This window comes from Bos taurus, chromosome 9 (genome assembly GCF_002263795.3).
Source record: "Bos taurus isolate L1 Dominette 01449 registration number 42190680 breed Hereford chromosome 9, ARS-UCD2.0, whole genome shotgun sequence".
NCBI lineage: Eukaryota > Metazoa > Chordata > Mammalia > Artiodactyla > Bovidae > Bos > Bos taurus.
In genome coordinates this window covers 43715730-43731945 of record NC_037336.1, presented here as the reverse complement: position 1 = coordinate 43731945, position 16216 = coordinate 43715730, and the positions used below count along the sequence as shown (strand labels likewise).

General features: G+C 36.8%; 1 protein-coding gene across 11 annotated transcripts in view; it reads right to left on the bottom strand.

Moving 5' to 3' along the window:
• ATG5 (autophagy related 5) overlaps positions 1-16216 on the bottom strand; it is a 152827-nt gene that overhangs the window by 75615 nt on the left and 60996 nt on the right. For all 11 annotated transcript variants that reach the window (XM_024996697.2, XM_059889749.1, XM_059889750.1 and 8 more), the window contains 1 exon segment: positions 8967-9061. In XM_024996697.2, the coding sequence (XP_024852465.1) occupies positions 8967-9061 (95 nt within the window).

Genomic DNA, 16216 nt, shown 5'->3' with positions numbered 1-16216 from the left:
TCCTTCTCCAGGGAATCTTCCTGACCCAGGGACCACACCCATGTCTCTTAGGTCTCCTGCATTGGCAGGCAGGTTCTTTACACCAGTGCCTCGTGGGAAGCTCAATGATAGTTTACTCAACAGAAAATCCAGCCCAGAATTCTACAGTAAAATGTATGGTATGAATGTTACAGTCTATTTTACTGAGAGACCAGAATGGCCACCACCTTCATAGATAATGAGAACTTCCTTAGCTTGTTATATATAGTTTGTGTGTTTTGTGAGCACCTATTATGTGTACGGCATTGTGAGGGGAACAAAGATACAAGCACAAGAGGCTCGGCTGCTTCTTTGCATTTACTAAAGAAGAAATTCTCTTTAGCTGTTTAATAAATGTTTAAAATACTTTGTAAAGAAATTAAATTAACTTCATAAGCTGTATCTCTACAGAAAGGTGAAAATCAATGACATGCCTTCAACTTGCAAGTTATTTATAATTTTTTAACTGTTGTCTTCACTTGGATCAGAAGTGAAGTTACTTTGAGAACTGACCATCCACTCTATACTTTCATGTCTTTACATGTGAAATACAAATCCTGTTTTTAAGCATAGGTGTTTCATTGTAGTATGCTACCACCACAGCTAGGGCATGAATTTAGCATTATACCTTGCCCCGAGAATTACTGCTATAAATTCTTTACATGAAAAAACAGCATAATAACAATTGTATGTGGAGAGGATTCTGGGAGCTGGAAGCTTAATGCTTCCCCCTCTTCCTTCGATTCCCAAATCTGTCTCCTACCAACAAAGTGGCTCTCTGAGCTAAAGTAACTACTGGAGAGAGCAAGGCGGCCAAGATCTACATGGGGAACTACAAACCTCTACAGTATTGCCCCTCTGGGTGGACGTGAGCCTAAGGACCAATGAGTTTACAGATCCCAAAGGCTAAGGGAAAAGCTGGGGGAAAAGGCTGATTACTGCTAGTAACATTATTATTTAACATGGTCTTGGCGACACAATACTAACAATGCAATGAAGCAAGAACAAGAAATGGCTGACAAAAATTGTGGGAAGAGGGGTTTGTTTTGTTTTTTTTTTGGTTGATGCCATAAATAAATATCTAGAAATGGAAATGAAATAAAGAAAAACAAAATCTAAGAAACACCTAGAAATAAATTTAAAAGAAAGACAAAGGGCCTACTGGAAAACATAAAACCAAATCTGAATAAGAAAAATGTACTGTGTTCTTATGTGGGAAGATTTAATGACATAAAAAGGTGAATTTTACTAAAATTAAAACAGAAATGTATTCCCACTTACTAACCAAGACTGGAAAAAAGGTCAGCAGTGAATTGCCCCAGCAAATATCAGAACATTAAAATCAAATAAAAATAATACTGCCATAAAAATAAACAAATAAACCAATGGAATGGAAGAGGAATTCAAAACCAGATCCCTCTAAGTCAAGCTATTTTAATGTAAAGCAGAAGTGGCACTTTTATCTAATAGGAAAAGAATAGTTTATATCAGGAATCAATACACTACAGCCTGCAATCCAGACTGTGCCTTTGTCCTGATTCTGGAGATAGAGATTTAATTGGAACACAGCCATGCCCATCAACTGCAAGTTGTCTATGGTTGCTTCCAAGCTACAGAACTGTACAATTGCAACAGAGACCATTTGCTCTACAAAGCTGAGAACCTTTATTTTCTGATTCTCTAAAGAAAAAAGTTTGCCCACCCTTAGTTTATATAATAAATAAACCCACTACAGCTAGCTATCGCCTGGAAGAAAATAAAGCTGTATGCCTGTATCTCACACAGCACACAAAAATAAGTTCCAGATGAGCTAAAGAGTTACATATTAAAAACCAATCTTACAAGAAAAGATAGGTAAGAAAACTATGTAAAACCTGCAGGTGTATGGGGGGGGGGCCTTCTTAACAAAGAAAGAAATCCATATATGACTAAGAAAAAGATATATAATAATTGGGCATATAAAGCATTAAAAACATTTTTTTATAGAAAGATACTATAAAAATCAAGATGAATTTTAAAGTTGTGATTATATTTTACAGTGTTTGATAGAAAATGGTTAATATCTATAAAAATAATCTTTTGTAAAATAACAAGATAAATAACCCAAAAGAAAAATAAGCAACATATTTATTTTGCCCCCAACTCTGTGCTCAAGAGCAACAGGCTGTCCTCATACTTACATCCCCTCTGCGGACAAAAGTCCTCTCATTACTCTTTGCCTACCTAATTCCATCCGTTTGTCAGACCTCAAAAGACAGGACATTTCATCAAAGAAGTCTTCTCTGCCCTACTAAAACAGATCAAATTCCCCTCAGCGGAACTAGCTTTTATTGCACTATATCTCTCCTTCACAGCACCAATCACAGTTGTGATTTAAAATTTGATTGTACACTTATTTCTTTTATTATTGTATTATAAATTCTTAAAGGGTGATGTACCATATTAATCACCATTTGCATCCCCTGTGCACAGTGCAAGCACAGCATGCAAATACTTGTGAACAAATGAACTCGGTGAATGATTAGAATGAGACAACTTTTTCTTACATGCAGAATACTGGCAGATAACACTTACAAATCCACTGGTTCTTGAAAAACAGAAATTATGTGCCTAATTTTCACACTATAACCTAAATATCAATGCCTGAGGATGTCACAGTCAGTTTACAAATCTTTTTCACAGATACCCTCATTAATGACATCTGTAGGCTAAATAACATTTTAGTTACATTTCTGAGGCACTTCCTGCCATTAACCTCATCTCTAGAATACTAGTTAATATGAAGCACCTGGATTTCGGGAACACAGACCTGAAATACACACACCAAACCAAACTGTTATGTAAATGACAGAAATGACACATTCTGGTCAATAATGGATCTCCAAACTACTTTTGGTCCTATTTTACTTTTACCACTAAAATTCTGTCATTGGATTACAGTCATTCTGAGCCCACTGATAATCAAATTACAGATGAAAAAAACTAAAGTTTTCCAACAATCTGCACAAAAGTCAACCTTTAAAGAATATTGATAGTTAGGGATTTTCTAGGTTTGGTCAAAGTGGACTTCATGGACTTCACTTTATGTGATAATTATGTCTTGAAAATTCTGTAAACTTAATTTTTAGGAAGAAAATAATATTTTGTTTGTAAGTCTCACTTAGGTCTGAAATCTAGTCTTCACACTTTTTGTATGTGTGCCCCTCGGCAAGTCATTTAGAATTCCTCAGCTTCAGCTTCCTCATGTGGGAAATGAGATAAAGATCCCTACCTCCTAAGACAGTTGTGAGGCCTCCAAAGATGACATGAACCTCACTCGAGCATACTATACTCACTGTCCTTCCCTTTTTATCCCCTGCTATACAGGAATTCTGTTAGAATTCTACAAAGAAAAAAAGTTTAGCGAAATTATGTCCTTCATTTGTCTTATTAATAAACCTGGATTTCGAGGTTTTATTTAAATTTACTAATTTAAGGTCTCAAATAGTACAGAGATCTATTAATATATTAAACAAATAAAAGGTGCAGATTAATCAAAATGCCACATAAGTAAAAGCTACACTTAATCAATGGACTATCCCAACAATACAAATTAAAGAGCTATGTATAAGGGAGTCAGTAGCAGAAATCTGGTATTATCTTTAGATCATATAATCTAGGAAAACAGCAGATGCCATCTTCCTTTGGTCAAGGCGTTTATGAAGACTCAAAAATACAAAACAGGGAAATGGAAAGAGCCAGCCAACAGACAGTGGGCAAAAACGGAGACTCCTAATTTTTTATATTCACTTATGCATCTCATGTCTAAAGTTTTAATCAAGTTCAAAACCAAACCAGCTAGGGGTAAAGCCAAAAGCAAAGTTACGTAGGTCAATAAAGAGTTCCGATAAAACCCTGAGGCTCTGTCTCCACCTGCTTGAAGAAACAGTGCCACTGCCTTGACTAAGTAAAGAACAGGCAGCAAGCTCTGCCCTAACGGAGTCCCCACCTGGCAACCAGGTTTTGGCAATCAAATTTTGAGAATTCTCTAACTTCCCACTTTCTATCTAATTATAGAAGTTTATGAAAACCATTCTCTCTCACATGTACACATTCTCTTTCTCTTTCCCTCTCTCTCACATACATTCTAAGTATCACTGCATTTATGATACAGCGGTAAGAGGTAAGGACACATCTGGTAATTTTCCCCAGAAAAGAATGGTAAATGTGAAAGAGAAGATCTACATTCTGTACATCTGCACTATTATTCTAGCAACAGTAACCCTACAATTCCTATGTTAGTAATAGTAATACCCACTTTCCCTAAAGGAGCTTCAAGCATTTGCAATCTATAGTTAAATACACATGCTGGAACTGAACCACCCAGTAAGTGTTGGGAGGTATATATCTCAAATTAGTTTTGGAGCTTCTGTTTTTTGGAAATGTCTTTAGAATCTCTATTTTATTCAACTAAATTCCACAAATAAGGTACTTTGCTAGGCTTTAGGTATGCCTATGGAGCTCACGGTATAATAGTCCCAAACAACTATTAATGACTGCTGAATGATTTAATGAATTTTCAAGATGAATCATTTCAGAAATTATTTTAAAGTCATACAAACAGTGACATAAAGGAAAGAACTATGTTTACTATAAAACTGATAAATTTGCTCTGAAACCAGGAGTATAAAACATTTTAAAAAGAACATCACTGATACAATTAGATAAACCTGTAATATGGCTTCTTTAAAGAACAATTCCAAACAGATGTATAAGTTCACTCAGTTATGCCCTTTTCATTTTATTGATGAGGAAACGAAGGCCCAGCAAGACTGAGTAAGCACCTGTGGACACACAGCTAGTCAGTGTCACATCTCCCACAGAGCCTTAGGGGGCCTCCCTTCCAGTTCAGTGCTGGAATTCAGGGGTGCATACAATGCACTGTTTTTGCCATGCAACCCTTCCAACAGCTCTTTTCCACTTGCTCCTACTAGTCTCCAACCATTTTAATTAATTCTAAAAGTGTTTTTTTTTTTTTTTTTCTTCTGCTATTACAACAGCACTATCCTTATTAAAGGCAGCTAGCTTTTTCAGTTTTGGATTATTTGAACTATAAATTTTTTTTCAGCTTTAGAATTATGAAATCTTTGGCGCTTTAATACTCTAAGATTCAATTAAGTACCTGTGAAGCACTTACAGTGTACATAATAACACTGTACTAATCCTACTACACAGAATCAAAAAGGAAAAAAGAAACCTTAACGTTGCCTTCAAAGATACCACTAGCATGTTGAAGGTATTAGTGTATCCAGAGTGCTAGCTAGATCAAGAACTTCCTAACCTGGGCAAATCACTGAACCTGTCTTGGCCTAGATAAAGAGTAGTTCTTCAAATTGTGCTTTAGAATTCCCCTAAATATGTGACACTACAACTACTGACCCTAGGAAGACAGAGTCAAGCCCCCTGAGTCAATCTCATTTGTCCCCATCCACACCATCCAAGTTCAACCGCAAAGTAGGTTCCTGCATTTAAAAAAAAAAAAAGAAGAAATCCATTCAGAAAACATAAGGACCACTCTTAAAATTCTGTAATAGCCCGTTACTGCTTTTAATCTGCATTTTTATCACCAATATCTATGTCTGTGATGGTGAAGACGTAGCCTTTTCCTATGAGATTTATAGACCACATAAAACATCCCACCCACTTGAAGTACTACGGTTGCTGTGTTGTGCTTAGTTGCTCAGCTGTGTCCAACTCTTTGCGACTCCATGAACTGTAGCCCGCTAGGCTCCTCTGTCCATGGGGAGTCTCCAGGCAAGAATACTGGAGTGGGTTGCCATGCCCTCCTCCAGGGTATATTCCCAACCCAGGGATGGAACCCAGGTCTCCCACATATACTTAGTCCATAATATCTTACTCAATTCTGGCTTTTCTCTGTGGGATAACCAAAGCATATCATTACTGATTCTCGTTCTATAAAACCACTCTGGAAGTTTCTCTTATGGAATGTCTAAGCAATCGTGTAGTAAGAGACAGTTTTCTCTTAATACAAACACGCAGACTTCCTGCCGCCTTTTCCCACGTTATTTTACACAAACACAGGAACTGTCCTGTTTGCCCACTGTTGAACGTAACACGTGCAAAACTGTTCTGCCTCTCCTGCGCCATACAGAGGACACTGAGATTCTCCCATGCCAGTGGCAACACTGCTTCCTGTCCTTTTCCTTAACAGGTCTCTGAAAACCTCTTCCTCTGTTGGATTAACCTTTACGGATTTATCCCAACCCTCAATTGCCTTGCTCCATCAGTAACTTTCCTTCTTATTTGATAAATAGCATTCTTCCATAAAATAACCTAAAATTTTCTTTTGTCTTTGCCTTCCAATTACTTCCCCAGTTCATTATTGCACTGTGGATGATCCATGGCTTATGATACACTGTCTTTAGTTTTCACTAAGTGACACATTAGGAAGCAGTTTTATTGAAACTATTATTGTGCTTCTAACTATAGGTGAGATATAAAGGATATTGCCCCATTCCCTCTAAATGTGGTCACGTGAGAAATTTCTTTCCTATGCGGTACCCAAGAAAAGTTAGCTTCTCTGATACCCTAGTAAATTTTCATCATATATAAAATGAAAAAAAATTATATCTCATCACATTTCTTTCTCCCTTGCTCTGGCTGCAAAGAAGCTTTGAGTCAAATTTAAAGTCAATTTCACTAAATTTAAAAATTTTAATAAATTTGAAGATCTCACTTATTCATAGTGTAGGTAATTTCATGCTGAGCTTCCATTTTATATCTTCAGTGGCTCTGATTTTAAATTTTTTTCTATTTTGCTTCTGTACAAAATATATTCCTGTAAATTGCCTCAGATTCTTCATGATATAAGATACAGTATAAATAAATAAGGTATGGCATTTCCAAATCCACTATGTAATATCTGTGCTTAACAAAGACTTATGGAATTAAAATTTTATTTTTCTGAAAAAAGGAATCAGCAATTATAATCCAGCAATCCCACTGCTGGGCATACACACCGAGGAAACCAGAATTAAAAGAGACACGTGTACCCCAATGTTCATTGCAGCACTGTTTATAATAGCCAGGACATGGAAGCAACCTAGATGTCCATCAGCAGATGAATGGATAAGAAAGCTGTGGTACATATACACAATGGAGTATTACTCAGCCATTAAAAAGAATACATTTGAATCAGTTCTAATGAGGTGGATGAAACTGGAGCCTATTATACAGAGTGAAGTAAGCCAGAAAGAAAAACACCAATACAGTATACTAACGCATATATATGGAATTTAGAAAGCTGATAACAATAACCCTGTGTACGAGACAGCAAAAGAGACACTGATGTATAGAACAGTCTTTTGGACTCTGTGGGAGAGGGAGAGGGTGGGATGATTTGGGAGAACGGCATTGAAATACGTATAATATCATATATGGAACGAGTCGCCAGTCCAGGTTCGATGCACGATACTGGATGCTTGGGGCTGGTGCACTGGGACAACCCAGAGGGATGGTATGGGGAGGGAGGAGGGAGGAGGGTTCAGGATAGGGAACACATGTATACCTGTGGTGGATTCATTTCGATATTTGGCAGAACCAATACAATATTGTAAAGTTTAAAAATAAAATAAAATTTAAAAAAAATAAAAATTTAATTTTTCTGAAAAAAGGAAGCAGAAGAAGGTGGCTAATTAGATTATCTGATTTCATTCCATCAGTCATTTTTCTCATTTTATTTATGTTGTATGTATTATTAATCTATGATCTAAACAGTCTATTTGCCATTATCTTTATTAATAATTGAGAAGCAACCTTATTAAAGTCATAAAAACTTTTCATGAAGTATATTGGGATTTTTGGTTTTTACTTGTTTTCAGTTGGATGGTTTACTTCCTTTTTGAACACACATTTATATGATGGCTCTATAAAAGATTAAAAGATAACCATAGAAGTAACTGTAAGTAAAGACTATGATATAGTAAAAATGTCTACAAAGGGAAGTTATGATACAATCTCTTTAATTTGAATGGAGGTCCTGCTAGATGAGGGTCTACGTCTATGATACTATATCTATTAATAGTTTCTATTCTTAACTGCTTTTTCCATGATAGTAGGCAACTTGCTTTCTGGATACCATCCATAAAAATTCACTCAGTATTGCTATATAGGAAACATATGGTAGTTTTAAAGTACTCTACAGAAACATGGAGTTTTTTAACCCCATGAAATGGTATGGTAGTGAGAAGCTACCATTTATTTTGTTGTACAGCACTGAAGATCCATCATCTAAAACAAATACAGTCGATTCTCATCTGCAGTACTCATGTTCTATAAAGTCACTGCAAACGCTGAATTAGCAAACACTGAACCAATGGAATACAAGGGTTACTGCAAGTCTCTGCTCATGTATTCTTCAACTCACCAATACATAATTGTGTTTTATGTACATTTCTGAATAAAGACAACACTTCAGCACTATGCCTGGGAATCGTTTCTAACATGAAAATTACCAATAAAAAGCATAAAAATGTGTAGAATGTGGCACTAGGTATGAGAGCACATTTTATGGTTTAAGAAGGCATAGCATCACTGAAAATGTGCATATAGGGCAAATCAAATTCTTCATCACTCTGCCCATGTCTAGGGTAGTACTGTTGAATGGTGACTCTGAGGTTGCAAATAAGTATCAGCAAGCAGGCTAATCTGCCAGTACAGAATCTGCAAATAAAGAGGACTGATTATATGAGTGAGGACCCACTATATGAGTCACATACTTCATAGTGCAGTCTCGGATCTGACTGCCACCAAAGAAAGAGATCTGGAAAGTCCTAATAAGTATTATTCAGCTACTATGTAAACTTAAAAGACATTGGACAAAAGTGTTTTAAGAAGTAAGATGTTCAAGGCTTTCATAAGTTGGTATTGTTAAAAATGTTACTTCCTACCTGGTATATTCTAAAAGGGATATAACGAAATCCATTTTCTTCTGCAGGATATTCCATGAGTTTCCGATTGATGGCCCAAAACTGGTCAAATCTGTCTGTAACGATAAATTATTTATTAAAGGTGTATATTATAATTTAATATCTCATACGAAGAGATGAAAACTGTTATACATCATTTCTCATAGAAATTTCTGAAAGGGCATTATTTATATATTATTTCTTCTTAAACTTACCTTTCCATAACTAAACATGAAGCAAGATATAAAATTAATTTTTTCTACATTATTGTTCCTTCTTCTTCCTAGATACTTCCATTAGACATTTTTTTCTCCTAAGAGACACCCTAAACAGATTATGATTACTGAGGGTATCATGGCAAAAAACATCTGGTATTGATGAATGTCTTGCTTCCCTTGATTTTATTCCTACTGTCTATAAAGGCACAGCTTCCAGTGACCTAAAGTTGAACCAGAACTTATTTAAGGAAATAAAGTAAAAACACCAAACACTGTACATGTTAAACAGCAAAACCATAAAATTATAGGACAGGCTTTAAAAGAATTGAGAAATAACTGTCAGTTGAACTTTTAATCTCAGACTGATTAAACAATTCCTTTTTTAAAGTGTCAGGCTTGATTTTTAAAAAACAAACTTTACTGATATATAATTCATACACTCTAAAATTCACTGTTTTGAAATATATAACTGAGTGTTTTTTAATACACTGAGTTGCTAACATGTAATTTCAGAACATTTTCATCATTCCCAAAAGAAACCCATATCCATTAATAATTATCCCCTCCCCTCATCTGCTGGAAATCACTAATCTCTATTCTACTCCAGACATTTCATATAAATGGAATCATATGTGGTCTTTTGCATCTGTTTTTTGCTTTTTCTCTTACTATGTTTTCAAGGTTTATTCAAGTTGTAGCATGTATCAGAACTTCACTCATTTTTATGACCAAATTATATTTCATTGTATGGAGATACCACATTTTGTTTACCCATTATCAGTTTGTGGACATTTGGGTTGTTTCCACTTTCTGGCTATTATGATAATGCTACCATGAATATCATAAAAGTTTTTATGTGGATGCATTATTTTTAATTTTCTTGCATACATTACCAAAGAATGGAATTGCTGAGTTATATAGTAACTGTTCGGAGAAGGCAAGGGCACCCCACTCCAGTACTGTTGCCTGGCAAATCCCATGGACGGAGGAGCCTGATGGGCTGCAGTCCATGGGGTCGCTAGGAATGGGACACGACTGAGCAACTTCACTTTCACTTTTCACTTTCATGCACTGGAGAAGGAAATGGCAACCCACTTCCGTGTTCTTGCCTGGAGAATCCCAGGGACGGGGGAGCCTTGTGGGCTGTCGTCTCTAGGGTCGCACAGAGTCGGACACGACTGAAATGACGCAACAGCAGCATAGTAACTGTTTAAGTGCCACATGGTAATTATGTTTAGAGGAATTACCAAACTGTTTTTCAAAGAGGCCACACCATTTTGCATTTCTACCAACAATGTATGAAGGTTCTGATTTGTCCACAAACTTGCCAACACGTTATTGTCCATCTTCTTTATTACAGTCATTCTGTGGGTGTGAAGTGGTATCCCCTTATGGTTTTTATTTCTATTTCCCTAATTATGGGCTTTCCAGGTAGCTCAGTGGTTAAAAATCCACCTGCCAATGCAGGAGATACAGGTTTGATCCCTGGGCCTGAAAGGTCCCCTAGAGAAGGAAACAGCAAGCCCCTCAAGTATTCTTGCCTGGGAAATCCCATGGACAGGAGTCTGGCGGGCTACAATCCATGGGGCCCACAAAAAAGTCAGACACAACTAGGTGACTAAACAACAGTAAAGACTAATTATGCTAAGTATACTTTCATTTGTTTACCAGACATTTACATATTGTCTTTAGAGAAATATCTATCAAATCCTTCGTCCTCTTTTTAATTGGTTATCTTTTTGTTGTAGAATATTGTGAGTTCTCTATGAATTCTGGATATAAGCCCCTTATCTGATAAATAATATACAACTATTTTCCCCATTGTCTGTGTTGTTTTTTTAACACCTTGAACTCACCCAGAATTCTACATTAAGATATTTTTTATATATAGAAATTCATCTCAGAATTAAGTCTCTGTAAAGTACATGAATACTCCAGAATTTCAGATGAGCCTGTATTAAAGCTCATCTATATTAAAGCATCTATATTAAAGCTCATCTGTATTAAAGCTCTATTAATTGACTCATCTCAACCCAATTTACTGGATATCTATTCATACTGCTTGAGCCATAACAGTTATATGTAAAAAACAAAATTTAGTTGTTTCTTCTTATAGCCCTGTCCTAGATGACTGTGACAACCTCTAGGCCTTCTCTATTCTCATTTTTAATCCCAATCTGAGGGAAGGCTCATATTACAATAGAACTGGTAGCACAGGGAATTTAGAATCCAGTCAGTCCAGGGCAATTTCACAGACGACAACTAAGGTCCGGCCTGTTATGAGTTTAGTTAAGAACTAAAACCAGACTCTTGGTCTTCTGATTCAAAGCCCACAACCATTTCAATAGTTGGAACCACAAAACTACATCTTAATGCTACGAGTTGCTCCTTTAACCACAGTCGTTTCATATATGAATCAATCATTCATTCAATATCTTTTAAAAATTATCTTTCTACTATCAGATATCAAACAAGAATGTGATAACTAAAGTGATTCTTAATGCATTGCTGAAATTTTACTACTGCCTCATCATTCAATCTCTAGCACCTACTACAGTGCATGCATAACATATGCTCTTGAATGAATAACAGAATACTAAATACATAACTATTCATTAAAAAATTTTGGATTCTAATCCTAGACCTCCAACGAAATAGCTAGATGACTCAGTTCAGTTCAGTCACTCAGTTGTGTCCGACTCTTTGCAACCCCATGGACTGCAACACTCCAGGCCTCCCTGTCCATTACCAACTCCCGGAGTTTACTCAAACTCATGTCCACTGAGTCGGTGATGCCATCCATCTCATCCTCTGTCGTCCCCTTCTCCTCCTGCCTTCAATCTTTCCCAGCACCAGGGTCTTTTCCAATGAGTCAATTCTTCGCATTAAGTAGCCAAAGTATTGGAGTTTCAGCTTCAACATCAGTCCTTCCAATGAATATTCAGGACTGATCTCCTTTAGGATGGACTGGCTGGATCTCCTTGCAGTCCAAGGGACTCTCAAGAGTCTTCTCCAACACCACAGTTAAAAAGCATCAATTCTTCGGTGCTCAGCTTTCTTTATTGTCCAACTCTCACATCCATACATGACTACTGGAAAAACCATAGCCTTGACTACACAAACCTTTGTTGGCAAATTAATGTCTCTGCTTTTTAATATACTGACTAGGTTGGTCATAACTTTTCTTCCAAGGAGTAAGCATCTTTTAATTTCCTGGCTGCAATCACCATCTTCAGTGATTTGGGAGCCCAAAAAAATAAAGTCTGACACTGTTTCCACTGTTTCCCCATCTATTTCCCAGGAAGTGATGGGACCAGATGCCATGATCTTCGTTTTCTGCATGTTGAGCTTTAAGCCAACTTTTTCACTCTCCTCTTTCACTTTCATCAAGAGGCTCTTCAGTTCTTCGCTTTCTGCCATTCAGGTGGTGTCATCTCCATATCTGAGGTTATTTCTCCCAGCAATCTTGATTCCAGCTTGTGTTTCCTCCAGCCCAGCATTTCCCATGATGTACTCTGCATATAAGTTAAATAAGCAGGGTGACAATATACAGCCTTAATGTACTCCTTTTCCTATTTGGAACTAGTCTATTGTTCTATGTCCAGTTCTAACTGTTGCTTCCCGACCTACATACAGATTTCTCAGGAGGCAGGTCAGGTGGTCTGGTATTCCCATCTCTTTCAGAATTTTCCACAGTTTGTTGTGATCCACACAGTCAAAGGCTTTGGCGTAGTCAATAAAGCAGAAATAGATGTTTTTCTGGAACTCTCTTGCTTTTTCAATGATCCAATGGATGTTGGCAATTTGATCTCTGGTTCCTCTGCCTTTTCTAAATCCAGCTTGAACATCTGGAGTCCATGGTTCATGTACCGTTGAAGCCTGGCTTGGAGAATTCTGAGTACTACTTTACTAGCATGTGAGATGAGTGCAATTGTGCAGTAGTTTGAGCATTGTTTGGCATTGCCTTTCTTTGGGATTGGGATGAAAACTGACCTTTCTAGCTAGGTGACTAGAAATATATCAACTGAAAACTCTGCCCTAATTCACTAACAGATGAAATAAAGAGAGTCAGACTAAATAGTTCTAATAACTTTTCTAAAAATAAAATTTTGTAATTATTTAAGACAACCTCCTTATTAAAATAAAATATTTAAGAACCACAGGCAAATCTTTATTAATGAAAGATATATACTGTTTCTAATTGAGAGGGGGAAATGAGCTAAAGGAGTGGTCCTTAAGCAGGGAAGGTTTTGCTCCCCTTGGGTTTGGGGATATTTTTGGATGTCACCAATATATGTGCGTGTTACTAACATCTAGTGGGTATTGCTAAACATACTATAATGCATAGGACAGCTTCCACAACCAAGAATTATCTGACTCAAAATGTCAATAGGGCTAAAGAAAGGAAAGCAAACACAAATAAGAAGTACAGAAAAATAGTAAAAAGCTTTCACATACCTATATCGCAAAAAAGTAAACTGGAAAAAGAAACATTACTACACACATTATCAATTTACTGACTCTCAGCTCCAAATCTGGCTTTCAATATATACACTGGCATAATGGACACAATTTCTCTAAGCATCTCTAGGTTCGAACCATGGGTCAGGAAGATCCCCTGGAGAAGGGCATGGCAACCCACTCCAGTATTCTTACCTGGAGAATTCCATGAACAGAGAAGCCTGGTGGGCTACAGTCCATGGGGTCGCAAAGAGTCAGACATGACCAAGTGACCAACACCCACACTACCGTGACAATCACATTAAGCTTTCTCAGTAGAGTATTGGAAGGACACTGCAGGAAAAAGGGGCTCCTTCTTGCATCTGCACTCTGCAGTCCCCGACCCCGTATCACTGCCCTGCTTTCCTCTGCAGGCCTATGTGTGTGGCTGATCTACAGTTTCCCAGAGCTGCCACTCCCTCTGCTTGCCCGTGCCACTGGCTGCAGGTGGCCCACACTCCAGGTTTTCCTGATTTCCCAGCAACTGCAGACCTGCTCCAGCCTGGCAAAACAGAGACTTTCTCTACTAATCCAATGTGCTGGAATATACCTTCTCCAATGATTTTGAAACCCAGCCCTAGGAAGGGGCTCCTGGTAAGTGTGACCTTCCTCTAGCCCTAGGGTACAGGTCTGATTTTCTTATATATCTAGTTACTCTTTTATCAGGGTTTAATAATTCTGTATATAAAACAATCTATTCAACCCTTTGTGTGGTTTCTATCTCCTGACTGAACCTAGTCTGATACAACTATGTTTAAAAGGAATAAAGATAAATAAATAAAGGATCTGTATTAATTTATATTAGCTTAATTGTCTTATAAAAATAATATGTTCTTAAATAAGATTAGCATTTCCTCAATAACATCAAAAACATTCTAACCAAAAATAATCTAACTTTTCTAAGTCAAAGTTATTAACAGGAAAGATACAAATAGAAGAAATTAAAAGAAAATCAGTGCTGAGTTTAAGTATATAACCAAATGTCTTTCACACTGGGTTTTGTAATAGTAGGATCTCTTCTAACCCCTAGCCAATAATTAAATAAAATTGGAGTAAGGATGTAGTGTTAATTTCCTACATGTTAATGAATCAAGTACATATTAATTTGTTACCAAGCAGTAGTCTGAATACTGGAACTGAGTTATTACTGGCCGTGAAAACAGAACCTACAAGTAAAAGAAGCTCAGTGGTCTTTAGCTACTCATTTTTTAAACTGTAAATTTAGGTAAATGTACATCTATTTCAACAGTTTTCAAACTAGTTCTAATTCTAAAACAAAACAAACAATTAAGTATTGACAGAAGAAAATTAAAACTAGCAGTCACTTAGCTTATCCAAAGAAAAAGAGAAAAGAAGGTAACTTACACACTTCTCGCCACAGTTATTATGAATATGACTGCTAAGTTGGTTTCTGTATTTTAAGTTTAACAATCTTTTATGATGGCTACCCAATCAAAAATCACAAAATTGAAGGCCTGTGCTATAGAATGTCAATATAATTTTTTAAAGATATTAAAAACAGAATTTCTCAGAACCCTCGTGGCAACCAAATTTTTTTTTTCACTCGCTGATGAATTAAGCTTTTATTTTGGTCTTGGAAATTTTTAAAAATCCAGAAAAAAATTTTTAAACCAAGATCTTCCTAAGAAGCACAGAAATAAATTGATTAATTTGTGTTCTTCATTCCTCACAAGGAAAAAGCTGCAGAAAAAAGTGGCAATTTTAAAGGACGTATCTGTTTTTCAAGCTTTATTAAGAACTCAAGGCAAATAATATTTTAATATTCAAATGCCACGAATAACCTGTTTATTTACAATATCCCATGGGAGACATGGAGGTCCTCTGAAGGGCGGCACCCCAGCCTCAGTTCAGCACTGTGGTATTGCTCGCTGGGACAGAACCATAGGGAAGGCTGAAATGGCCCCCACATGCATACCATTCCACTTCCTGCTCTTCAAGTCTGTGATGTCAAAATGAACAGATTTACAGCACCCTAAATAAGTGTCAGATCTTGACGGCTCATAAAACACAGGCTTTGAGCTTTTCTTGGAAGAGAAAAGCAAACGGTTGAAAATTACTGCTTAAAGGAACCTATTCCTCAGAAAATTATGGATTTATCAATAGTATTATTCAAATCAATACTACAAGCGGCCATATGATAGATGTAGTGTTTTGACCAGAGGCTTTCAAGCTTTGCAACAGAAAGCATATCCAAGTATAGATCTATTTGAATTAATTTCTTCACGTGTGTGTGTGTGTGTGTGTGTATGTGTGTGTGTTAGTTGCTCAGTTGTATCTGACTCTTTGTGACCCCCATGGACTATAGCCCACCAGGCTCCTCTGTCCACGGGGATTTTACAGGCAAGAATATTGCCCATTCCATTCTCCAGGGGACTTGCCTGACCCAGGGATCAATTACCGTCTGAGCCACCAGGGAAGCCCAGTTTCTTCACATTGTAATATAGTAAACATCTTTGTGAAAAAAAATCAGAGGGCAAAAAACCCATTTGTGTT